This window comes from Oryctolagus cuniculus, chromosome 7 (genome assembly GCF_051225735.1).
Source record: "Oryctolagus cuniculus isolate XC-2025 breed Fujian yellow rabbit chromosome 7, ASM5122573v1, whole genome shotgun sequence".
Taxonomy (NCBI): Eukaryota; Metazoa; Chordata; class Mammalia; order Lagomorpha; family Leporidae; genus Oryctolagus; species Oryctolagus cuniculus.
Genome location: NC_142873.1, coordinates 159,206,925 through 159,233,908, shown reverse-complemented (window position 1 = coordinate 159,233,908; position 26,984 = coordinate 159,206,925). Strand labels below are relative to the sequence as shown.

At 57.9% G+C, this 26,984-nt stretch overlaps 1 protein-coding gene across 1 annotated transcript in view; it reads right to left on the bottom strand.

Annotated features, from left to right (window-relative positions):
* The window catches only part of CLSTN1 (calsyntenin 1), a 65,923-nt gene that overhangs the window by 22,292 nt on the left and 16,647 nt on the right, over positions 1 to 26,984 (bottom strand). Inside the window, exon 3 of the mRNA XM_051858098.3 lies at positions 9,565 to 9,687. Coding sequence (XP_051714058.2) covers positions 9,565 to 9,687 — 123 coding nt within the window. The remainder of the gene's footprint in view (positions 1 to 9,564; positions 9,688 to 26,984) is intronic.

Sequence of the window (26,984 nt, the reverse complement as noted above, 5' to 3'; positions counted from 1 at the left end):
CTGAGACCCAGATGGAATTCCAGGCTCATGGCTTCAGCTCGGCCCAGCCCTGGTTGTTGGAGTCATTTGGGGAGTGAACCAGAGGATGGAGATGTCTCTCTCTATCTGCTTTTGAAATAAATAAGTCAATCGTTTTAAACAGGAAGAAGAGGGGCCGGTGTGTAGCTTAACAGGTAAAGCCACCGCCTGCAGTGCCGCTGTTCCATATGGGCACCAGTTCAAGTCTCGGCTGCTCCACTTCCGATCCAGCTTCCTGCTGATGCCCCTGTGAAAGCAGCAGAAGATGCCCCCAGTGTTTGGGCTCCTGCCCCCACGGAGGAGACCCAGATGGAGCTCCGGTCTTCAGCCTGACGCAGCTCTGGCTGTTGCAGTCATTTGGGGAATAAACCAGTGGATGGAAGATCTCTCTCTCTATCTATCTCCCACCCCCCCAGCTTCCTTCCTCTCTAACTCTGCCTTTCAAGTAAATAAAATAAGTCTTAAAAAAAGCCCCCCTCCAAAAAAAGGAAAGAAGAACACTGTAGGCACTGACACTGACAGGGACTGCGGCCGCTTCCATTGCGGAGCGAGTGTGGGTTGAGGAGCTGGGAACGGCCAGGGAAGGGGTCAAAGACCCCCGAGGGTCAGCCGCGTGCTGAGACTGTGTCTGACACGAGCTGACTGGGAGGAGGGCAAGGGTCTGCAGGAGGGCAGTGTGGAGAGTGGGGGGCACTGGGGCTTCCCGTTTTAGACTTCAGGTATGCAGGGAAGGCTCCATGGATGAGATAATGTCTGAACGGAGACCGGAGGCTACCAAGGGGGTGAGTCACTGGGAAGGGAATGCCTAATAGCAGGAGCAGCAGGTGCAAAGGCCCTGAGGCAGGAGTGGGGAGCCCTGAGCCATTGGGGTGGCTGAGCACAGGGGAGGAAAAGCGGACAAAGTCAAATGACAGAGACAAGCAGCCTCAAGTCACCGGTGTCTGGCCTCCTAGGATTTTCCTCCAAATGAGAAGGAAACAACTGGGGGGTTTTGAGAAGAGAAAAAGTTAAATAAAAGGGTCTAAGAGGTGAGCATGGGGTGCAGCAGGTTAAGCCGCCACGTGCGACGCCAGCATCTCATGAGTGCCAGTTCGAGCCCGGCTTCTCCACTTCTGACCCAGCTCCCTGCGAATGCGCCCGGGCAGCAGAGGCGGCCCAAGCACTTGGGTGCTGTCACCCACACAGGAAACCTGGATGGAGTTCCAGGCTCCTGGCTTTAGCCCGGCCCAGCCTGTTTGGGAGTGAACCTGCCCCCAGTCATTCTGCATTTCAAATAAATAAATCTTAAATTGAAATTCATGCATGGGGCAGGCGCTGTGGCGCAGGTTAATCCTCTGCCTGTGGCGCCAGCATCCCATATGGGCACTGGGTTCTAGTCCTGGTTGCCCCTCTTCCAGTCCAGCTCTCTGCTGTGGCCCAGGAAGGCAGTGGAGGATGACCCAAGTCCTTGGGCCCTGCACCTGGCTCCTGGCTCCTAGCTCCAGATCGGCGCAGCACCAGCCGTAGCGGCCATTTGGGGAGTGAACCAACGGAGGGAAGACCTTTCTCTCTGTCTCTATCTCTCACTGTCTGTGACTCTAACGCTCAAATAAATAAATAAAATCTTTAAAAAAAAATTCATGCATGTGTGTGTATATGAAAATAAACTAACCTGAGGTAGGCATCTGGCCCAGCAGTGCGGATGCTCACTTCTAACCCTGGAGGACCTGGGTTCAAGCATCTGACTCCAGCATCCACAAGGGGGCAGTGGTGATGCCTTGAGGGACTGGGTCCCTGCCACCCACAGGGGAGGGAGACCTGCGTGGAGTTCCCGGCTCCTGGCTTTGGACCCCTGGCCATTGTGGGCATTTGGGGAGTGAACCAGCAGATGGGCATTCTCTCAGGTCAATTTTTAAAAATAAAGCACTTTTAATTCAATTCTCCTCAAATTTTTAGAAATACTTTTGTATGTGTTATGTATTTTTTAAAGCTTTATTTATTTACTTGAGAGGCATAATTACAGAGAGAGGGAGAGGTGGAGAGGCAGAGAGAGAGATCTTCCATCTGCCGGTTCACTCCCCAAATGCCCACAATGGCCAGAGCTGGGCTGATCCGAAGCCAGGAGCCAAGAGCTTTTTCCGGGTCTCCCACGCGGGTGCAGGGGCCCAAGGACTTGCTTCTATTGCTTTCCCAGGCCATCAGCAAGGAGCTGGGTCAGGAGCTGGGACTCGAACCAGCACCCACATGGGATGCCAGACTTGCAGGTGGAGGCTCTACCCGCCAGACCACAGCGCTGGGCCCCTCTGACGCCCCATCTGACTTCTGTGCTCAAATGACTCCATCAAAGCACACAGGCGGCTTCTGACCGGCACTGGGGTGGGACGGGGGGCGGGGCGCAGGGGGTGGGCTCCGGGGCTCTGTGAAAAAGGCCAGCCTGCCTGGGAGGATGGAGCCGCTGCGGCGGGCAGGCCGGCGGGCAGGTGTGCAGTGGGGCGGCAACCAGGACCCAGCCTTGCGCGTGTACCTGCGCTGCGATCTATCACGGGGAGGCCTTGGCACAGGTCTCCAAGGTGTGATTATCAAACACACGGATATGAAGTATTTAGAAACTCGTTATGTATCCCCAGGCTGCTCTCCCGAAGACTGGGTCCAACCGGTTTATAACGAGAAGAGCAATCACGTGTGTCTTTTCCACACCCCCAATTCTGAGCACTCGAGTCGGGCTGCGGTGCCTCTCACCCCCTGGCCCTCCCTGGGCTGCTCGCCGTCAGCTGGGTCCTCTGCCCCCCGAGGGCTTCCTGTGGCAGCTGCGCAACCTCCACGCAGAAGCCACCGGTACAGCCACTTCGTGGGTCCGTGGATTTTAAGGATGATGATGGATGTGGCAGGGGCAGGTGTGCGTGCACAAGGCAGCGTCATGCAGGAGAGGTGACGAGCCAGCCCAGCAGGGACTCCAGACGCAGACGGGGACTTCGGGACAGCAAGGCTGGGCGAGGGGGTCTGGCCCCCTCCCGGGCTCTGACGGGGCCACGTGCAGAACGAAGGCCCGCAGCGAGGGGCGGGGTCTCCGCCCCCGTCAACCTCCTGCTCACGCGCACGCTGCAGAGTGAGTTTAACAGAACTGCAGTGACCGACCACGGCCACCCCACGGCCACTCCCCAGGTGTTCCGTCAGTGAACGCCCCAGCCCCTGCGTCCTCCCCATCCAGTCCCACCCGTGTCAGCAGCGCTCCGGTCTGCCAGCCCCTCCCCCTCCTGCCCGCGGCACGGAAGTCACCCGCAGCACAGCATCACAGGAGCCGCCCTCCCTGGCCCCCGCCAGCTGAACTCTGCCTTCTCTCCGCCTCTCACCCCAGCGAGGCTGCTGGGGACCAGGGCTCGCGTTCCCCTCCCCCGCCGAGAACCCAGCCCCCATCACCCTCTCCTAACAGAAAATCAAACAGCTAAAAGGAACTTCACAGACAAAGTCCTAAAAAGCAAGACGTAAATACAGAAATAACGGGTGAACCCAAGCAGTCCAGAGCCGACCTCGCCACATCCACAGCCAGGGAGGGCCTGGGCCTCACGTCCGCGACCCGGACCGTCCCGGGAGGCGGCCCTGCTGCTCTGCCCAAGTCCCCCTCGCCCACCCCGAGCAGGGTGCTCTCACCTGGGGAGGAGGAGGGCCTCTCCCAGCCCTCAGGGGCCCTGCCCTCATTCACTCCTTGCAAAGCCGTCTGTGCCGGCTCTGACAGGTAAGGCGCTCTGGTTGCAAGCAACAGAAGTCCATGCCAGGCGACTCGGGCAAAGGGACTTTACTGGAACGCGGCTGGGATCTCACGGAACTGCCTGCAGGCTACAGACAGGGACCTGCCAGCAGCCAGCAGCCCAGGCTGCGCCGAGACACAGGAAACACAGCAGTCCCACCGCAGCGAGGGAATGGAGCCCCCCACCGCCTCCGGCCTCTGCGGCTCTGCTCCACTACACTCACACCTCCAGGAGGGTGGGGCATGCGTGGGGGGGGGCGGTGTGCGGGGGGATAAAGACGGGGAACGGGCACTGCCCAGGCAGCAGGTGCCCACCGCAATGTCCCTGCCACCCACTAACTTCCCTCTCCCACCTGCCTCGGCTCTCCTGGGCTCTGGTGCCCACGCCCACCGGTCAGGAATCTGGGCTGCCCCTCAGTCTGGGAGACCTTTGACTTCCTGGCTGACTGGTCCAGGCTAGTTTCTGGAACAAGCTCACGTGGGGCTCCAACCAGTACAGCCTTCTGGGGACCCTAAATGGGCAGCAGTCACAACCCCGCACTCACTCCGAGGGTGAGGCTCTCACGTGAGCAAGCCTCGGGGCGTGGCCAGAGCTGTCTGGGAAGCTGGCTCCACACGCGGTCCCCAGGCCCCAGCCCCCAAAATCCTGAGGTCGCAGCTCGAGGGGCTGGGCCCTGCCATCCGGACGTTCAAGAAGCACTGCCAGGCGGCTCCACCACCGACGGTCACAGGCTCCGGCGCCCGGCTGGCTGGGACGCGCTCCCCACTCCCCACTGGAGGTGCAGGCTCGGTGGGCTGCACCAACACACGGAACGAGGGATCGAGTCGCGTGCCCAGGGCCAGCACCAGCGTCCACATCAAAGCAACAGCTTGAGTCCGGACTGTTCCACTTTCCATCCAGCTCCCTGCTTAGTGGACTGGGAAAGCAGCAGCAGATGACCCAAGTCCTCGGGCCCCCGGCACCTACGTGGGAAACGTGGGTGCAGTCCCTGGCCCAGCCCTAGCTGCTGCATCTAACTGGGGAGGGAACTAGCAGACGCAAGACCCTCCCCGCGGCCCCTCTCTCTGCCGCTCTGCCTTTCAAACAGGGAGCAAGGGAGGGAGAAACATCAACTGCCCGAGAACACCCACCTGCCCAGCCCAGAACCACACGGACTCGAGCTCCTCCGGCCACTGCTCACCGCGCCCCCCGGCTGACCAGTCACCTGCCCGGAAAGCCCTGCCGGTCCTGCCGTGGCGGCCAGAGCAGACGCCACCATCCCTGGTGGGGGCGCAAGCCCTGCCTCGCCTTCTCGCCCTCTCACACGGCACTGGACCAAAAGTCCTGGCGCCCTGGCTCGCCCCAGCGCACCCCTGCCCACATGGGCTTTGTCCTCCCGCTCGGAGCATGAGCCCCGGCTTTGGGTACAGGGACCAGCTACGACGGCTTCTGTGGTTCTCCACAAGGCGTGGCGTGGCAGACAGCACCTGCCCAGAGCACTCGGCAATGAGGCTGGAGTGTGGGGTGGACCCCCTTGACCCCGCCGGCCGTCCCTGGTGCGCACCAATCATGGGTGCGAGGACCCAAGGCCTACTGAGCGAGCTCCAAGTGACCATGCAGGACAATCAGGTTCCCGTCCTCACCCGCAAATTCTTCCCGGATTCTGTTTACACGGCTGTTATTCAACCAACCTTGAGAAATCCCCTCTGCCCTGGGAAGACAGGAAGGCAGGAAGGAGGGGGCGGGGACAAGGCCACTCCCGAGGGGCGGGCAGGCAGGTGCCCGGCTGCTGACATGGGCGGAACAGAGGCGCTCACTGCCAGCAGCTCCCAGACAAGGGTCACGCCTTCAACGGGCATCCGCTCTGCTTGCTCCGTGTACTGAGGCCTTTAGCAGATTAAGGTTAAAAAGGGGAGTAAGAAATTGCATCATTTAAAATTCCTAAAACGCCTGTCAAACAGCGAGATGCTTGCGCCCTTGGTTTCACCCCCAGGAGGCAGTCGGAGCGGGACCGCTCAGCAGGACACCTGTCCGCGACGGCTTGCCAGGTGCTTCGAGGCCGGGCTCCGGGGCGCCCGTGCACAGGCAGGCGTGGCACCGCTGGGCCCAAAGGCAGCTCCACCACCGATGAGCTGCGTGGTTTTAGGCAAACTCATTCGCTCCTCCGCACACACATGTATGGAGCGTCCGCCCGGGCCAGGTGCTTGTGGGGAGCAACTCGGACTAGACTGTTACTGGAATTAAGACTTATTCTATGCATCTGCTCTCCCACAATATGGCGCTGGGAGAGGAGTAAACAGCTTCTGCCCAGCTGCCTCTCGCCAACTTGACAAGCTGCAGGAGCTGCTCCTGATTGGAGGAGAGCGGCGTGCTCGGCGTGTGGGCAGCCGAGTTGGGATTGGCAGAGGAGGACTATATAGGAGGAGAGAGACGGCATGGTGGTGTGGGTTGGTTGGAGAGTGCGTTGGAGAGTTCGCGGGGAAGTTCGTGGGGAAGTTCGTTACTTCGTTCTTTCTCATTTCTCTCTACTCATTCTTGCTTTGGGAGTTTGCTGTTTACTTATTCTTACTTTACTATAGAAAGGACTTGTAAAAAAAGGGAACAACAAGCGCCCGGTCCGGTGCGGCTCCTCCGCGTGCGGAGGAGCGGCAAGTGGTGCCGTGACTCGGATATGAAGCCTAGGCAGGGCTTAGTGTCGTTCCCCCATGAAGACGGGGAGCGACATAATGGTGCCGTGACTCGGATATGAAGCCTAGGCAGGGTCCTGTGTCGTTCCTCCACGAAGAGGGGGAGCGACAGTGCTGACCCGGGACCCGGGGACAGAACGGGGGCAAGCTGACGGCACGCTCGGAGCCTGCTTCCTCAGCCGGGAGATGGGGCGGGTGAGAGAGCCCACTGTGTGAGACCGCCAGGAACAATCAGGACGGGCAATCCACGCAGAGCCCCGAGAACAGCTGCACCCTGCATCAGCCACAGCCCTCACCACCTCACGCGAAACCTAACTACGCGGGCAGGCATCCGGCCGCCCATCTCCCACTCAGTGCTCAGGTTCCAGTCCCAGCTCTGCTTCGGAGTCCAGCTTCCTGCAGACACACCCGGAAGGCAGACGGTGATGCCAAGGGGCCCCTCCACCTATGCAGGGGAACCGGAAGGAGTTCCTGGCCCCTCGTTTCCAGCTGGTCCAGCCCGGCTGTCGTAGGCATCTGCGGAGTGAACCAGCGGCTGGAAGATCTCTCTGTCTCTCCCTCTCTGTGACTCTCCCTCTCAAATAAATAAATAAAATCTATCAAAAAATAATAAATAAATTTGCTAAAAATTAAAAAGTAAGTATCACCCAAACCAAGTAACAACGGCACATTATGGGGCGAGGGCGGACAGACGGAGATGCTACGGCGAGGGCTCCCGGCCACGTGAGGCCTCGCTGCACAGGTCCAGGAAGCGTCAGGCGGCAGGGGCTGGGGGTGCTGCCAGCCAGCCAAGGGCTTCTTCCCGGGTGGGGGTGAGGGGACAGGACGCTGCCACGAGGCAGTGGTGGGCACCTGCTGAGCTCTGTGAGCGCAGCGAATGCGACACTTTACGAGGCTGATCTTCCTGGTGTGTGAACTCCATCACCAAGAAGCAAAGCAAGATGCAAGAGTAACTGCACCCTCCCCTACCCCCGGACCCCCCGTGCAAACTTCCAGAAGGAAATCCCTGACTTAGCTGTGAAAGGCCTGCACCTGAACCGCTTCTCTGTGTTGTTTTAAAAAGGAGAATCCTGGCCGGCGCCGCGGCTCACGGGGCAAATCCTCCGCCTGAGGCGTCGGCACCCCGGTTCTAGTCCCGGTTGCTCCTCTTCTAGTCCAGCTCTCTGCTGTGGCCCCGGGAGTGCAGTGGAGGATGGCCCAAGTCCTTGGGCCCTGCGCCCGCATGGGAGACCAGGAGGAAGCACCTGGCTCCTGGCTTCAGATCGGTGCAGCGCCAGCCGTGGCAGCCATTGCGGGAGTGAACCAACAGAAGAAACACCTTTCTGTCTCTCTCTCACTGTCTATAACTCTCTGTCTCTCTCTCTCACTCACTCACTCACTGTCTAATTCTGCCTGTCAAAAAAGGAGAATCCTAGTACATTCATAAAAATGCCCGAGAATCCCCAGAAACACCCAACTACGTAAGCATTAGTTCACTCCCAGTACATCTGATAAATGATACAAAGCTAAATCCAGTGAGGAAAAACCAGGCGCTGTTTACTGATGTCGCTTTCCCCCCACTGCCGGATGGGCATCCCACCCCGCTTCCTCCAGGCCCAGCTCCGGGGACCCCACCGCGCTCCCTTGGGGCTGCTGGGGCTCAAACACAGACAACAGGGACTGCACCCAGCCGCAGTGCAAATGAGCACATTTGTCTTTAGATTTATTTCTTATTTATTTGAAAGGCAGACTTACAGAGAGGAGGAGAAGGGGGAGACACACAGAGCGAGATCTTCCATTCACCGGTTCATTCACTCCCCACATGGCAGCAACGGTTGGTGCTGGGTCAAGCTGAAGCCAGGAGCCAGCAGTTTCTTCCGGGTCTCCCACGTGGGTGCAGGGCCCAAGCACGTGGGCCACCTTCTGCTGCTTTCTCAGGATTGTTAGCAGGGAGCTGGATCAGAAGTGGAGCAGCCGGGACTTGAGCTGGTGCTCATATGGGACGCTAGTGTTTCAGGCAGAGGCTTAACCCGCCGTGCCACCCGGAGCTGCTAACCGTGTGACGGGGCCGCGGGGCAGACGCTCCGTCGGGTGAAGAGAGGCCCCGGGCAGTGAACCCAGAACCCCGGACGGCGATCGCTGCTCAACAACGAGACCTGGGCGTGCGGTGCGGTGCCGTGAGTCGAGCCCGGGAGCGCCCGAGATGCTGCCCACCACTCCTGTCCAGCTGGCGGGCAGCAGACGATGGCCCACGTGCTCGGGTAGCTGCACCCTTGTAGGAGACCCAGATGGAGCTCCCGTCTCCTGGCCTCACCCTGGCCCAACCTCTGCTGCTGCGGGCATTTGCAGAGTGAACCAGTGGATGCAAGCTCTCGGACTCGCCCTTGCTCTGATAACTTACTTTATAAATACACACACACACACACACACACGAACTGAGGGGCCAGCGCTGCGGTGCAGCAAGTAAAGCCGCCGCCTGCGGTGCCGGCATCCACAGGGGCAGCGGTTCAAGTCCCGGCTGCTCCACTTCCGATCCAGCTCCCTGCTGTGGCCTGGGAAAGCAGCAGATGACCCAAGTGCTTGGGCCCCTGCACCTGCGTGGGAGACTGAGAAGCAGCTCCTGGTTCCTGGCTTCGGATCAGCTCAGCTCCGGCCTTGCGGCCATCTGGGGAGTGAGCCAGTGGATGGAAGACCTCTCTCTCTCTCTCTCTGCCTCTGCCTCTCTGTGGCACTGCCTTTCAAATAAATAAATAAATAAATATTTTTTTTTAAAAAGAATGCACTGAAAGTAAAATTAATGCCGAAGTATTCTCTACAAAGACCACTCTTCAGGGAACGGAAGCCCAGGCGGGCGAGCAGACTCCAAGGCCAGCAGCACCTGGGGCAGGTGGGCGGCAGAACCCTGGGCCCACACCTGCTACGCTCGGGGCCACACCTCCTCGGGGACTCTGCTGGCACACTCTCCAGCTGTTACTTGGCTACATCAAGATAAGGAGCATAATGGCGCAGTTTAATTAAACATCTTGTTTTAAAGTACACAAACAGCTACGCCCACAATGAAGACAGAAAACCGCGGGGCCCCAAACAGCCCTCAGCTTTCCAGCCGGTTCCAGGCAGGCCCAGAGACCCCGGGCGGGGCTGTGGGACACCCCCTGCCGGCCCAGCCGCGGGCGTACCTGCGAAGCGCAGAGGCGCGTCCTTGTCCAGGGCGATCAGGGGCGGGTCCAGCAGCACTGTGTTGTCATTCTCGGTGACGATGCCATGGTAGGTGGGCTCCAGCCACGGCTTGTGTTTGTTAACTGTGTTGACACAAAAGGAAGGGGAGAAAGAACAGACGAGGTCAGAGTCGTTACTGTGAAACACACCGCCTCTGAAGACCCACACCCATGGCGGAACAGGGAGGCTCCCCAGGCTGCCTGGCAACACTGATTTCTGGCGCAAAGTTTGGTATCAAGACTCCGATCTAGAGGGAAACTTCTCAGGGCCCAAGCAGCAACCACACGAAACCCAGCGCTCCTGGGCAGGTGCTGCGGCGCCCACGCCCCGCACCGGAGTGCCCAGTTCAAATCCTAACTCCACTTCCAAACCAGTTTTCTGCTAACGCACCTGGAAGACAGCAGTCCAAGAGCTTGGGCCCTGCCACCCACATGGGAGACCCGGATGGCATTCCTGGCTCCTGGCTTTGGCCTGGCTAAACAGGCATTTGGGGAATGAACCAGAGGATGGAAGATCGATCAATCAATCAATCAATCTCTCTCTCTCTAATGAACAAATCTTTAAAAGGCAGGCTGGCTTGGGCTGCTCTGGAAGTCTGGCAGGGGACACGGGTGCATGCCACGTTCAGCCTACCACAGGGAAGCCACCACAGCTCCTTTTCTTTCTTTCTTTCTTTCTTTCTTTCTTTCTTTTTTTTTTTTTTTTGACAGGCAGAGTGGACAGTGAGAGAGAGAGACAGAGAGAAAGGTCTTCCTTTGCCGTTAGTTCACCCTCCAATGGCCGCCACGGCCAGCGCGCCGTGGCCGGCGCACCGCACTGATCCAATGGCAGGAGCCAGGTACTTCTCCTGGTCTCCCATGGGGTGCAGGGCCCAAGCACCTGGGCCATCCTCCACTGCACTCCCGGGCCACAGCAGAGAGCTGGCCTGGAAGAGGGGCAACTGGGACAGAATCCGGCACCCCGACCGGGACTAGAACCCGGTGTGCCGGCGCCGCAAGGCGGAGGATTAGCCTAGTGAGCCGCGGCGCCGGCTGTACAGCTCCATTTCTTTATCAGGACTGACCACACTTAAAACCAGCACTAGGAACAGACACGTACTGAAGAGCCCAGATAGATATCTTTATGAAAATAAAGTTATGGCTACAAGTAATAAGATTTCTTGGAGAAAACAGGACTGAAGGCAAAAGTGTTTGAAACAATGACCCCTTCCGGGGTCCCGTCCTGGCCCAGGGTGCGGATCTGCACCCCTGGGCGGGGGCAGCAGCAAGGGCCCAAGTACTTGGCCTTTGCCACCCACCCCTGCGAGACCTGGATTAGCTCCTGGCCTCAGCCTGGCCCAGCCCCAGATTTTGCAGACATCTGGGGAGTGAACCAGCAGATGGAAGAGCACACTCATTCTCTCCCTCTCCCTCAAATAAAATCTAAATAAATCGCTTTTAAGGAGGCTGTCACACTCTCCTCACCACAACTCTCTCCTCTGAACCGGGGACCCCCGCCTCCCAGGAGGGCCAGCCCGGCCTGTGGACAGCGGCCGTCTCTCTCCAGTTCCCATCGGGACCGCCACTCACTCCACCTGCCTGGTAACAGCTTCCTTGCCCGCACACCGTGAGGAACCCTCCCAACTCCGCAGACGTCACAACACCGTGCTGTTATTTCTCTTCCCCGCCCGCTAAATCCACAAAGCAGCCCGGACTCCGTGAGGCGTGGCCTTCAAGCTCCCCGTGCTGGGCACTGCCTGGCGCATGAGCGGGTATGAGAGGATGCACGGGGCCCGGTTTGTAAATTCTCCCACAGAGAAGACAGCCTTGGGGCTGGGGAAGGGGTGCACGCTCTGCGACCCTCCAGCAGGCGGACGACCCGAGCAAGGTGGCCCCGAGACCCAGAGGCCAAGGGCCAGCAGGGGACGTCACGGAGCGGCTGACGCGACACCGGATAGACCACGAAATCCAGAAATCCTGGCGGCCTCTGAAGTCGCCTTCAGGCCCACGGCCACCCTGGACGAGAGGTCTGGCAAGGAAAAGAACGCGGCCGCAGCACGGGTGCCCTGGGGGAGGCGCCTGGTGGCCTCAGGACCACACAGGACACACCGGTGACTCCACTCTGCGGCCAGGTCAGACATGTGCCCTGCAGGACCCAGCCTCCCAGACGCCGCTGCACCCCAACCATGCCACAGGGCTGGGCCCTGCCGCAACCCAGCTGGGAAAGGACTCCAGCCAGGCCACTGCCGGGGCGGCGACACTTAGCCCGACCTGTCGCCACGGTTTAAGGTGCGGTTAATAAAACGTGCCGTACCATAAGCACTAAAGACCACCTGGAGTCTGTGGGACTGGAGACCTAGAGGCAGCGTGGCCTCCAGTGAGCACCCAGGGCAGGGAGGCCGGGGCGCAGCCGCCGCGGGAAGCCGGCGAGCGGCCGAGGGGAACAACTCCATGGCTATCTTCCATTCCCCCAGAATCCTGTTATCATCACAACCTCTAAGCTGCTCCTCTAACAAAGCCGGCAGTTCCAAAGGCTGAACTTTTCCATTTTTAATGACTGGTATTTTTAATATTTCATCACACTCAATTTGCATTATGAGATTTATAGAACCAAGCGACTGATGTCTCTGTGACCATCCCACGGAGGAGAGACCACAGGCGCACATCTCACCGGGGTCGCCCGCCCCATTCACCTGTCACTTCCCGGATCATTAAGAACCAACCTCCGTTTTAATGGGATGGCAGGAATTTAAGGGAGTGAGCGCAGGGCACGGCTGGGGCACGTAACCAGCCTTCTGTGGCTGTAGCAGACTTTAATCACCAGGAGTTGATGCAGGCTTTGAAATCGTGGACAAGTCAACACCGGGGTTACCTGTAGCACAAACGGGCCACCTCCCAAGCACAGCCGGGGCGGACTGAGGGGCTGGCTGCGCTCTGCCTCTGGCCCCGACCCTGTGTGCTAACCCGTGACACAGGGGCTCTGTCGGCAACACGAGGCCACCAACCGTTCTCTTCCGATTCTCTCTCCAACAGGAGCAGATGAGAGCCTCATCCTCCCAACACCTGGGTGAGTCAGCCCTTGAGTAACTGCACCGCCCCTAGGAATCCCAGACACGCCAGGGCCAACTTTTAACAGGGTCTGCAATTGGGGAGTACTGCCACCAGGTGGCGACAGGTGCCGCGGCGTGCATGCTCCAAGCACCAGGCTTTGATTTTTCTAAGTTCCACTAGAGGGCACGGGCTCTGCACAGTGGCTGAGACGCAGTGTGGGATGTCGGCATCCTGGGTCCAAGTTCCGACTCCACTCCCGACCCCACCTTCCTGCTAACGCAGATCCGAGGAAGCAGCAGGTGACCCAGACTGGGTTCCTGGCTCCCGGCTTCAGCCTGGCCCAGCCAACTGCTGCACACACTTGGGGAGTGAACCAGCAGTTGAGGGTTCTATCAAATAAATAAATATTTTAAGAATTCTGCTACTTTACTAAAGGAATGCCAGTAGGCACTATGTTAAAGATGATATTCAGTGGCTTAACCTACCGCGGTACAATGCTAGCCATAAACTATTATCTTTTAAATCTCCAACTTAAAGATTTATGTTATTTACTTGAAAAGCAGAGTTAGAGAGATGGAGAGAGAGAGATGGAGAGTCTTCCATCCACTGATTCACTCCCCAAAGGCCGCAAAGGTTGGGGCTGGGCCAAAGCCAGGAGCCAGGAGCTGAGGTCTCCCACATGGGTGCAGGGGCCCAGGGGCTCAGACCATCTTCCACTGCTTCCCCAGGCACATTAGCAGGGAGCTGGATTGGGAGCGGAGCAGCTGGGGCTCACAGGGCACGCCGGCACCGCAGGTGGCCCAGCCCGCTACAGCACAGCGCCGGCCCCAGCTTATTCTTTCTTTCCTCAGCGAACCTCCGGAACAGGCGCACACAGCTCCAAAACCAAAACAGTCTGAGCCCGAGTCTGAGTCACTCCATCCCTGGTCCTTCAAACCAGCACAGAGCAGGGTCCCTTCTGCCTCTCTCAGCACCGGCACTGTGCCTGTTCCAGAGCCTTCCCCAACACACGCGCACCAACAGCCCCAGACAATACACGCGCACCAACACCCCCAGGCACCCCAGACAACACACGCACACCAACACCCCCCAGACAACACACACGCACCAACTCCCCCAGGCATCCCAGACAACACACGTGCTCCACTATGAAGTGGCTGGGATAAAGCATGGAGGGTGCAAGGGGAGTGTGAGAGAGGCGACTCGGTAAGCACAGGTCACCAAGGGACCAGCAGGACAGAGGCCTGCTCCTCCGGCGTGCCCACGGGGCTTCGGGTGGGAGGCACCAGGGCAGGAAAGCCTCGGCCAGGACAAGGTGTGCCCTGCAGGTGCAGGGCTGCAGCCAGCCCGGTGCTCTCCAGGCTGCACGGTGGGAAACGCAGGAACCTGGGGATCGGAGGAGTGAGGTGACTGCGTGGCTTCTGCCCCAGAAGCGGATGCCGCAGTCCCACCCCGCCCTGGTGTCCAGGTCAGGAATGGCAGCAGTCAGCAGACACAGGTCCCGGGGAAGGGCCCACTGGACGCCCACAGCACTGCCACGCGACACCAGTTTCTTGGTAAATTCATCAGAGCTGCTTCAGAAGGGGCGGGGAGCGGCCGGCGTCCTGGTGTAGTGGGTAAAGCCACCCCCTGTGATGCCCGCATCCCATATGGGCGCCCGTTCGCGTCCTGGCTGCTCCACTTCTGATCCAGCTCCCTGCAAATGGCCTGGGAGAGCAGCAGAGAATGGCCCGAGTGCCTGCCTGGGCCCCTGCACCCACGTCGCAGATCTGGAAGAAGCTCCTGGCTCCTGGCTCCAGCCTGGCCTAGCGCTGGCTGTTGTGGCCATCTGGGGAGTGAAGCAGTGGACAGAAGATCTCTCAGTCTCTGCAACTCTGACTTTCAAAATAAATAAGTAAACATCTAAAACAAAAGCGGGGTGGTGAGGGCGGAAAGACCAGCGCTCCACACTCCCCCCCACCAGGCAGCACTGTCCCAAACGCCAGCCCGAGGCCCCACAGCCCCCACCTGAGGCCCCACAGACAGGACCATCTAGAGGCCTGGCTTATCCTTTCTTAGCAGAAGCAAAGAACCCTCTCCCCCAGCTATCCTGTGGGTGCAAAAAACCAGCAAAGCCGGGCACTTGTGTATAGCAAAGAGGAAACACTGTATCCACCAGAGCAGCAGCCAGGACACGCCCCCCAGGACAGGACACGCCCCATGGCAGGACACGCCCCCCAGGACAGGACACGCCCCATGGCAGGACACGCCCCCCAGGACAGGACACGCCCCGTGGCAGGACACGCCCCATGGCAGGACATGCCCCCACGACAGGACACGCCCCGTGGCAGGACACGCCCCCATGGCAGGACACGCCCCCAAGCGACTCTCCTACTCACACGGAGCAACGGGTTCCCATACTAGCACTAGTTTCCTCTTGCTTTGTAAACTGGGCTTTAAGATTTTCTAAAACAGAAAACTTCCAAAGAATCTCCAAACTCTGGTTTAAGGGCTCATTCATCACAATCCCAAATAGACCATTTTAAAGTGTTTGAAAAACCTACCCACCACACACACACGCACACAGTGCACATGCACACGCACACCTGGCCGAGCTCAGCCCAACCCCGGCCATTGAGGGCACCTGGGCAGTGAACCAGCAGGGGGGAGTTCTGTCAACGAGAGCTTTCCCAGGGGCAGGCATGGTGTGCGGCAGGTGGAGCCACCACCTGGGATGCCCACAACTCATCACGTGCCCGGTTTCGAGTCCTGCCTCCACCACCAGACCAGCTTCCTGCAAGCAGGTGCCGTGGGGGGCAGCAGAGGACGGCCCATGTACGGGCGCCCATTGAGGGGGCAGCAGAGGATGGCCCATGTATAGGCGCCCCTGCACCCCTGTGGCTCCCGGCTTTGGCCTGGCCCAGCCCCGGCCGATGCAGGCATCTGGGGGGGAACCAGCACAAGGAAGGGATCCTCCCTCCCCATCTTTCTCTCTGTTGCTTTGCCTTTCAAATAAATAAAAACAAAACTTAAAAAAAAACCTTTTATTAGAGCTTGTGGGACAATGGAGTTAAACGTTTCTTTAGTGCAAACAACTTGAAATCCAGGGCTAGTTTTTTCATAATCGCATCTTCCATGAACTCTGTTCACGGAAGGCGACAAGGGCTCTGCGGGCCCTGTGCGCCCAGGGTGGGTTGGGCATGGGTGCCACACATCCCTGGCCTCTGAGCGCCAGCCCAGGTGCCACCAGGTGGTCCCCAACCCTGCTGGAGCCCCGCCCCGAGAGCCACTGGCTTGGAACCCCCTGGCCAAGGCAAACCTCTCATACATCTGCAAACAGCTTTCTAATTCCCGAGCATCAGGTCAGGGAAAGTCGATCTTTAAACAAGAACACTGAACCCACGCGCAGCTAACAGCAATGTTTTCAACGACAAGGGACCCCCTCGCGGGTCCCGTGAAACCCTGTGAGTTGCGTGTTCAGTGTGGTCACCTTCGGAAAGGTGAGTGGATCGTGCCCTGCAGATCCGGGCCTGGCGACGCCGCTTGGCTCAGAGCCTGGGGAGCCGCCGCAGTTCCTGGCGGGGACACGACGGGGGCGGGGGGGGGGGTCATGAGATGGGACAGGGGAAGGGGCAAGAGCAGGATCAAGAGGCACCCGGGGGTCTCCCTGGCACAAACCCCACGCTAGCTGCCAAGGCGGGTGTAGCAGGGAGGAAGCCAGGAAGCGCGCCGGTCCCGCCTGAGAGGGGAGACCCTCAGCTTCGGCCCTGGGCTGCAAGGACAGACAGGACAGGACAAGACAGGCTTTGGGGCCAGGAGAGGCGAGGGCTGGGTCCCGACTGCAGCGTGGGGTCAGGATTCCTGGGCACAGGATGGGACCAAAGCCCAGCAAGGACGACAAGACCCAGGGAGCCCAGGGGACAACGCCCAGTCCCTGCGCTGGCCTCTGGGGCGATCAGGGGCAGGGAGGTCCCCAGACACAGGTAGAGCAGACTCAGGACCGCCACGGAACCCAGTGCTCAGCCACGCCGCAGACACTCCCCTCCCCACCACCACCAGCAGCTGCCCTAGAGCAAATCCCACTCCTCACGCTTCAACCCACAGCACCGCCCAGCTCTAAGATACGGTAACTCTTCTCCAACCCACCATAGTTTATCATCCCCTAAGTTCACAAGGCTGGGGCCGGTGCTGTGGCACAGAGGGTTAAGCCGCCATCTGCAGCGCTGGCATCCAGTATGGGCACCGGTTCGAGTCCCAGCTGCTCCACTTCTGATCTAGCTCCTTGCTGATCACGTGGGAAAGTGCTTGGACCTCTGCACCCACATGGGAGACCTGGATGGAGCTCCTGGCTTCTGACCCTGCTGGGCCCAGCCCCGGCCACTGTGGCCATCTGGGAATGAACCAGCGGATGGAAGAGCTCTCTCTCTCTCCTCTCTGTAACTCTTTCAAATAAATACATAAAAATTTTTTTTAAAAAATCACACTTATTATTTAACATCATCAAAAACCTAGTCACACTTAACTGTTTCAGTATATCTAATGACTTAAATCATCAGATAGACATATTTATGTATATCTATCATACTTCTATACAGACATTAGACATTTCTATACAGCTAAGGCTGTGTCAGTTCTTTGTCATTTCCACTGCTATGAATTAGAAAGACCAAACCGCTGAGAGTGCTTTACCCGTGACCTCGCCAATTCTTTTCCCATCACTGTTTATCAGGTGCATTTCTTGTCTAAGCAGGATTTTTATAGGTGTTAAAAGTTGAGGTAGTTCCTGTCTACTCCCATCTTGCTGAGTTTTCATCACGGATAAATGAACAGAACTTTATCAAATGCTATTTCTGCATTAACAAATGTGATCAAGGCGTAATTATTCTCTTTATTTATTTGAAAGGCAGGCAGAGAGACAGAGCGAGATCTTCCATTTGCTGGTTCACTCCCCAAATGCCTGCACCAGTCAGGGCTGGGCGAGGCTGAAGCCAGGAGCTGGGAGCTCCGCCCAGGTCTTCTAAGTGACAGGAGCTCCGCCCAGGTCTTCTAAGTGACAGGAGCTCCACCCAGGTCTTCTAAGTGACAGGAGTCCCAGTGCTTGAGCCACCACCCGCTACCTCCCAGGATGTGCGGTAGCAGGAAGCTGGATTGAAAGCAGGAGGGGGACTCGAACCCAGGACTCAAGATCATGGGAAATGGGCGTCCCACGCAGCATCTTAACTGCTGTGCCACAACTCCTGGCCCTGGCGACTCTTAGCCAGCTGACGAGGGGTGTTACTGAGTTCCGAATGTCCCGCCAGCCGGGGCACGTGGGTAAATCCCCTCGATCACGGCACAGGCACAGCACAACACAGCGCTGCCTCCGATTTGCTCGCGTTCCCTTGAGAGCTTCCTTGAAACGACTTTATTGCCATTTCTATTTGCAAAGTGGACATTTCTGTCAGTGCAGGATGGACTTCCCGGATCTTGGCTTCACCCCGGCCCAGCCCTGGCTGCTGCAGGCAGCTGAGAAGTGAACCAGCAGACAGGACCTTGATGTCTCTCTCTCAGTAAATTCTTGTCAATATATTTCAACTCACTTCGCTCTTGCTCCAAAAATTCTACTGGTTTGAATACATCCGATTTTGTATTTTTAGCATCGACGGTAATGCGTGTGTGGCGAGCCCAGGGCCCTCGTCAGGTGCTCTGTGCGTGGCTTCTCCACCCCCACTGGGACCGAGCTGAAGGACTTAGCTGCAGGATTAGGCAGAGGCGGCAGAGTCACAGGGCTATTTTTGAAATATCAGGGTGTGATGACGTGCTTTCAAAAATTAGGATAAAAAAAGCCAAGTGGAATGTTGGTAACTCTGGCTTAAATATAGCAGCCCCAGCCCTGAGAGACACAGGTCTGTAATTAAACAGACAGGACCTTCCAAAGCCAAGGTCGTGACCTTCCTAGATCAAGGGTTCTTCTGAGACTCCAACGAAAGCCAGGAACTCTCTCCCCCCTCCAAAAAAAATATGTAGAAAAAATATGTAGGAAGCGCAAAAGCAGAGCCCCGGGCAGGAGGGTGCAGGTGGAAGCCCCCACGTGGTGCTCAGAGACTCGCGTGCTGCTCCAGCACCCAGCCCCGCACACAGCACGGGGGGAGCTGCCTGCGCTTCCAAATCCTCGCTTCCTCTCGTGCTACCTGGGGAGAGCGCGAGGAAGAACTGCAGGGAAGGAGGCGGCGTCTCTGTGGGCAGGGGTCCGGGAAGCACGCGGGAGCAGCACCTCAGGGAGAGTCTGTCCCCCGGCTGTCGTAGTCAGGAAATCTATTTCAAAGAAGTTACCAAGAAATTAATATATATATATATATATATATCACTCAGCTTGTCCCAAGATTACACTTAAGTTTCCAATTACCTTAACATCATACGCAGAAAATTTCTAGTAAGCACATATAAACATTCCAGGGGTGTTTAGTGTGGAAGTCAATCACCCCTCAGATCCAACACTTCTTTACTGAATATAGATTGACCCCCAGAAAACTCCTGCGCCAGGCACCCGCCGAAACAGCAATGCACTGATGCCCACGCCCACTCCTGAGCTTCACCAGCAACTCCCCCATGCGTCCATGGCAGCCTCTTTTTCTGGAAGATTTTATTATACTTGGGCCACCTTCTGCTGCTTTCCCTGGCACATTAGCAGGGAGCTGGATCAGAAGTGGAGCAGCCAGGACGCGAACCAGCGCTCACATGGGACGTGGGCGCTGCAGATGGAGGTTTAACCCGCTGCATCCCAACGCCAGCCCCGCAGCCCCTTTCAATGTCACAGACGCTCGTGGCAGCCACTCACGCCGGACTCTGCCAGAAGCCCCACCCGTGACAGGCGAGGCGTGCCGGGGACATGTGGCAAGGGGGCGGTGCTCCTGGGGTCACAGGCTGCCCGGGGCCTCAGTGATTCACACCAGCAGCCATCCTGGCCACTGACCGGGACCTGGACTCCAGCCCTGGCTTAGGTGCCACATCCTGTGCGGCAGCCTCTCCGGAAACAGCAGGTGCAGGGCCCAATCCCAGAACACCCGAGAGTGAGGCACGAAGACAGACGCCTGCGAAAGGCGCCGGCTGAGGCAGGCGTCACCGGCTGAGGCGGGCGTCGGGGTCAGGTTCGGGGCTCCTGGGAATTCTCTGGAGCTCTGCACCTCAGGCAGCAGCTGCTGATGCACACAAGGTCTTCGGAAAGTTCATGGAAAATGCGCATCGTGAAAAAATGGCACAGATTTCGAAGAACTGCAGCAAGACAAACCTACCCTTTACTTTTTTAAAAAAGGATGATTTATTTATTTGAAAGGCAGAGTAACAGAGAGGGAGAGAGAGAGGGAGAGAGAGAATCTTCCATCCCCTGGTTCACTCCTCAAATGGCTGCAATGGCCAACGCTGGGTCTCCCATGCAGGTGCAGAGGCCCAAAGACTCGGGCCATCTTCTGCCGCCTTCCCAAGCTATAGCAGAGAGCTGGATCGGAAGTGGAGCAGCTGGGACTCGAACTGGTGCCCATGTGGGATGCTGGTACTGCAGGATTTACCCGCTGCGCTGCAGCGCCCGCCCTAAACCTATCCTTTAATTCCATTTGCCACCAACTGTTCAAATTCTCCCCCAACCGCTGAGCCGTGGCATCTCTGGAGTGGGTGCTGGGCACAGAGGTTAAGACGCCCACATCCTGTATTAGGGTGGCTGCGTTCAAGCCCTCACTCCACTTCCAATTCCAGCTTCCTGCTAATGCAGTAGCAGCCACAGCTCCAACGCTGGGGCCCCTGCCACCCATGTGGAGGAATCCCAGGCTCCTGGGTTCAGCCTGGCTCAGCCCTGACTGCTGCAGGCATTTGGGGAGTGAACCACAGGACGGAAGATCTCTGTTTCCGCCCCTCCCTCCCTCTCTCTCCGCTTTTCAAATGAATGAATAATAAAGCTTTAAAGGAGGGGTTGGAGGTAGAGAACGGACCTTTCTCACTAAAGCATTTGGGAGACTGCAGAATCATTTACCCTAACGGGAGGAGAGACCAGCCAGAGGGCCAAGGTTCCGCCTCCCACCGGCCCCTGCAGGGTGGCCCGCCCACCCCCAAATCTGAGGCCAGTGTGACCTGCGGTTTGGTTTGGAACCTCCTGGAGGAGATTCTGATGCACTCCCTACAGAGGATGAGTGCTGGCCAGAAGGCAAAAAAGCCCATCTGGAGCGCTCTGGCAAGGGAAGCAGCATGGGGCCCCAGCCACGTCAGGGTCCCCAGCTGTGTGGGTCCCCTGGCCATGTAGGGGTCCCCAGCCGTGTGGGGGTCCCTAGCCATGTGGGTCCCCTGGCCATGTGGGGGTCCCTAGCTGTGGGGGTCCCTAGCCGTGTGGGTCCCCTGGCCATGTGGGGGTCCCTAGCCATGTATCAGGGTGCCCAGCTGTGTGGGGGTCCCCAGCCACATGGGTCCCCAGGCCATTTGGGGGGTCCCCAGCCATGTGGGGGTCCCCAGCCATGTGAGGGTCAGGGTCCCCAGGCTATTTGGGGGGTCCCCAGCTGTGTGGGGGTCAGGGTCACAAGCTGTGTCAGGGTCCCCAGCCGTGTAGGGTCACCAGCCGTGATAGGTCACTAGTCATATCAGGGTCATCAGCCATGTGGGGGTCCCCAGCCATGTGGGTCCCCAGCCGTGTGGGCATCGTCAGCCACAGTGCGCGGTTCTCACCAGCACCCTCTCGTGCTCCCGCCCCCGACGTCCCCGCTCACCTGTCTCCAGTTGAGCCCCTCTGGGATACTCACCACTGCTCCTTGCTTTTGTTTCAGCACAAAACCCAACCTTCAGCAAAACCAGCTCGCATGCGACTCGGAGTCCTCCGGAGGCAACGCACAGTCCTCCCCCAGGCTGACCCGTGCAGTCAATCATCACAGTGCGTCAGTCAATCAAACCGCTACTCCTCTCAGCACAGGCTGCTGCCGGCTTCCTGGAGCCCCAAGGTTTCCCACACAGATGCTTCCAGACTCTCCCCGACTGCTTCACTGCATGCCAAACAAAACTGACCTGCCCCAACGCCGCTGGCCCTGCCGCAACAGGCCAGCCGGTCTGACCACCTCACTGGAGTTGGTGCTGATGCAGGATAGCGATCTGGGCAGCAAAGAACTTCAAGGATCGCCTGCTAACGTAGAAACTACACCAAGACACGCAGGTGCCCTGCTTGCCGGCAGAGGCAAGCACTCCTGGAATAGGTCCTTGAACACCCCTCAGTCCTCATCCTGCAGGCTCCAGTCCCATCCCAGAACCCGCCTCGGGGCCTGTGCTGGGTGTAGCCTGCAATGCCTGCATCCCACATGAGCACCGCTCAAGACCCGGCTGTTCCACCTGCAACCCAGCTCCCTGCCACTACACAGGGACCTGGATGGGGCGCCAGGCTCCTGGCTTGGACCTGGCCCAGTCCCAGCTGTTGCGACCAGCTGGGGAGTGAACCAGCAGATGGAGGAGCACTCTCTCGCTCTCTCTCGCTCTCTCTCGCTCTCGTTCTCTCTTTCTTGTGCTCTCTCCAACTCTGCCTTTCAAATAAATAAAATAAACCTTAAAAAAAGAAAAAGCCAGCTGTGCAAATTATTCACAATGCATGTTCTCACGTCTTCTAGAGAATTAAATCGTGCGTTGCACAACGGGAACAAGTCCACCATCGAGCCGCCCCTACAACGTCTCGGATCTGCACCGTCTGTCAGTTAACACTCGACGCCGGTCCCTCAGAAACCCCACGCCAAGCTTCCTCCCCATTCCCACTTTGGGAAGCATCGGAAAGCGCAGAGCAGGCCTGCCCCTTTCTCCTTTCTCACGGCCGCATCTGTCCTGACTTCAGAAAGCACAGGGTGCCGTCCCCAGCCAAGCGCTGACTTCCAAGTCGTGCGTCTTTCCCGTCTCCTGACGTATTTAGTTCAGAGAAGCCACCTGCTGGCGTGCGTCCCCATCAGCGCCACATCCCGCCAGCGGTGGCCCAGAGCGCGGTCCTGACTGCCCAGGGCTGTGTCACCGCAGGAGCTAATCAGAGAAGCCAGGCTCTGTCCCGGTCCCTACGCCTCACACGCTTACAACACAACGACAGCAAGGTCTACGCTGGTACCTCGCGTTCTTGCTTAAAAAAGAACGGCACATCTTTATGCTAAACACAGAAAATGCAACCCCGCATTTGACACCGAGTCTCTCGAGACGCCCATCAGTGTTGATGAGAAAGAACAGAATCCATGCACGTCCCAGACGAGGGGACGCCGAGGCCGCGGCCGCTGACAGGCGCCAGGGTGGCCTCCGGGATCCGCCACCGGGACAGGGGAGGAGCACCCAGTGAGCGTGACTGGGGTCGGGGAGGAGGAGCACCCAGTGAGCGTGACTGGGGTCGGGGAGGAGGAGCACCCAGTGAGCGTGACTGGGGTCGGGGAGGAGGAGCACCCAGTGAGCGTGACTGGGGTCGGGGAGGAGGAGCACCCAGTGAGCGTGACTGGGGTCAGGGAGGAGGAGCACCCAGTGAGCGTGACTGGGGTCAGGGAGGAGCACCCAGTGAGCGTGACTGGGGTCATGGAGGAGCACCCAGTGAGCGTGATTCAGGTCAGGGAGGAGCACCCAGTGAGCGTGATTCAGGTCAGGGAGGAGCACCCAGTGAGCGTGACTGGGGTCGGGGAGGAGCACCCAGTGAGCGTGACTCGGGTTGTGGGCCAAGGCCACACCTGCGCTCGTGCCCTCAGAGGACAGAAAGTCACAGGGACCTGTGAAGTCACTCGGCAGGACAGACTATCTCAGCATTTTCGCCCGAGAGGGCTGTGGGCAAAGGCAGGCAGAGCCGCAGGGCTGACAGCACCCTTGGCCTCCCCCACTCTCGGGCAGCAGGGTGCGAGGTAGTGGCCGGGCCTACCCTACGAAGAGGCACCTCCTGTCTGCCTGGGACGCAGATAAAAATAGAGACAGCCGGCTGGACAGCGCATCTGATGGCCCTGCCCAGCAGTGCCCGGACAACAAAGCTGCGAGACCCAGCTGCAGCCCCCACGGCCACTACATCAGGCCAGAGGATGATGCGAAGCGAGGCTGGACAGGGTCAGGAGTCGGAACTCCAACCGAACAGAGCAGCCAGCCAAATGCAGCCGGAAGAAACAAGAGAGGGAAATGCTAAAAGCTGCACAAGGACAAAACGTGAAGGCCACGGAGAGGCAGCTGGACCCCAGCGAGCAGGGCGCTGGAGGCCTGTGTGCAGGGACCCTGCCCCGGCCTGTCTCTAGAGACCCCCAAGCGGGGCAGGTGGCACGAGGCACAGAATCACCACTGGAACCAGGACGCCCCCGCCAGGGGCACAGTGGGAAAGAGCGGAAAACAGGATCCGAAACAGGCTCCCGACAGAACCGTCCACTAGGCAGGGCACCCGTCAACCAAGCGACACGCACCACGGTCTCCACACGATGCGCCAGGCGGGATGGATGAGCCTCAGGAAGCCCCCAGGGATCTGGGTCTTTGCCATGCATACGGGAGACCCAGGTGGAGTTTTGGGCTCCTGGCTTTGGCCTGGCTCGGTTCCGGCTATTGCAGGCATTTGTGTAGTGAACCGGCGGATGAAGATCTCTCTCCCTCTGTCTCTCTCTGCCTTTAAAATAAAAATTTTCCTAATAAAACCTTACAGATTAATAAAGATTTACAGCTTTCATGGCATTTTCAGACTTTTTTCATTATTATAAAAAAGGAAATTGAGGGGCCAGCGCTGGAAAAAGCCTCAGCCTGTAGTGCAGGCATCCCAGAGGGCATCAATTCGAATCCCGGCTCCTCTTCCATCCAGCTCTCTGCTGTGGCCTGGGAAAGCAGCAGAAGACGGCCCAAGGCCGTGGGCCCCTGCACCCACGTGGGAGACCTGGAGGAAGCTCCTGAGTCCTGGCTTCGGATCGGCTCAGATCCGGCCGTTGTGAACATTTGGGGAGTGAACCAGCGGATGGAAGACCCTTCCTTCCCTCCCTCCTCCCCTCCCTCTTCCTCTCTCTCTAACTCTTTCAAATAAAACTAAACCTTAGGGGCTGGCCCTGTGGCACAGTGGGTAAAGCTGCCGCCTGCAGCGCTGGTATCCCATATGGGTGCTGGCTTGAGTCCCGTCTGCTCCACTTTCGATTCAGCTCTGTGCCATGGCCTGGGAAAGCAATAGAGATGGCCCAAGTCCTTGGGCCGCTGAACCCACGTGGGAGACCCAGAGGAAGCTCCTAGCACCTGGCTTTGGATCGGCGCAGCTCCAGCCGTTGATGCCATCTGGGGAGTGAACCAGCAGATGGAAGGCACCCTTCTCTCTCTGCCTCTGCCTCTCTGTAACTATACCTTCCAAATAAATAACTAAATATTTAAAAATAAATAAATAGGGCTGGTGCCGTGGCTCACTTGGTTAAGCCTCCGCTTGTGGCGCCGGCATCCCATATGGGTGCTGGGTTCTAGTCCCGGTTGCTCCTCTTCCAGACCAGCTCTCTGCTGTGGCCTGGGAAGGCAGTGGAGGATGGCCCAAGTGCTTGGGCCCTGCACCCGCATGGGAGACCAGGAAGAAGCACCTGGCTCCAGGTTTCGGATCGGCGCAGCACTGGCCGTAGCAGCCATTTGGGGATCGAACCAACGGAAGGAAGACCTGTCTCTCTATCACTCTACCTGTCAAGTAAAAATAAATAAATCTTTAAAAAAGAAAAAAAAAGGAAATTGAGATTTGGAAACACTAAGTTACCCAAGGTCACCCAATTACTACATTGCATTAAAAAAAAGTACATTAAAATGTACATTTAAAAAAATGTAAAAATAAAACTTTTTGTAAAGCATGTTGTTTTAAAAAAATGAGTATGAGGTTTTTTTCCTTGGGATGATGGAAACATTCTAGAATCAGACAGAGGCGGGGGCTGCACATCACATGGACGTAATAAACGCCACTAAACTGCACAGTTTAAAATGTCACGCGGGAGACTTCCGGGTTCCAGTGGAGTGTGTAAGGAGCCTACAGGTCACCACTCATCCTAACGAGGTAAAGATCAAGCTGAACATCAACGAATCTGACTCATCAGGGAAGTGAGGTCACACGGCACACCGCCGCCCACACTGGACAGACGGATGGACAGACAGCAGAGTCACAGCCTGCAGGGGACCAGGGCTGGGCTAGGAAGCCTGCACCACAGCTGTGGCTGCTGGCAGCTCAGTCTGCCCCTTCCAGGTCCAGAATTCCAGCCCTAAAACTCAATTCTGGCAATGGCTTGGCAGGTTTTGTGTGTCTGTGCGTTTTTAAGGCTAGATTTACAAAAGGACTTAAAGCGCCAGCATCGTGGCACAGCCGCCTGCAACGCTGGCGTCCCTTATCTGAGTGTCGGTTCAAGTCCCTGCTGCTCTGCTCCCAACCCAGCTCTCTGCTATGGCCTGGGAAAGCACAGAAGATGGCCAGGTGCTTGGGGCCCTGCACCCACGTGGGAGACCTGGATGGAGCTCCTGCCCTCTCAAATAAACAAATGAATAAACCTTTTTAAAAAATGAAATTCCTAAGATTAAAAAAAAAAAAAAAAGGATGACCGCTGGGACCCAGGACACTCGGGACTCTGGGCAGCTCTCAGTTCCCCACCAGGACGACGGCAAGCACAGGCCCGTGCACCACCACTCCAGGTAAAAGCAGATTCTGGGGCCGGTCAGCTGTTACACTTTTCTCCCCCCACGATTTATTTATTTGGAAGAGTTACAGAGACAGAGAGAGAGATCTTCCATCTGCTGGTTCACTCCCCAGATGGTTGCAAATGGCCTGAGCTAGGCAGAGCTGAAGCCTGGAGCCAGGAGCTTCCTCCAAGTTCCCACAAGGGTGCAGGGGCCCAAACACCTGGCGCTATCCTCCACTGCTCTCCCAGGTGCATCAGCAAGGAGCCGAATTGGAAGTGGAGCAGCCGGGATTTGAACCTGTGCTCATATGGGATGCCCCACTGCAGGCAGTAGCTTAACTCACTGCACCACAGCACTGGCCCCTGCTCCACTTCTGATCCACCTCCCTGCTAACGCACCTTGGAAAGCAGCAGAAGGTGGTCTGAGTACCTGAGCCCTTGCCACCCACAGGGGAGACGTGGGCGGAGCTCCTGGCTGCAGCCTGGCCCAACCGCAGCCACTGCAGTCACTTAGTAAGTGAACCAGCGAATGGAAGAACTCTCTCTCTCTCTCTCCATCTCTCTCTCTCCAGCTCTCTCTCTCCAGCTCTCACTCTCACCTTCTCTAACTGCCTTTCAAATAAAATAATTTTTTTAAAAAAGTGCTTAGAATAAAATTAAAAAGGAAACCAGGTACAAACCCTGGAGTTCACGACATCTTGGCTTCACTGGGCAGTGGGCACCTGGCAGTTCCAAGCCTGGGAGCCTGGACCCCCTCCCACAATGAGGCAGGGG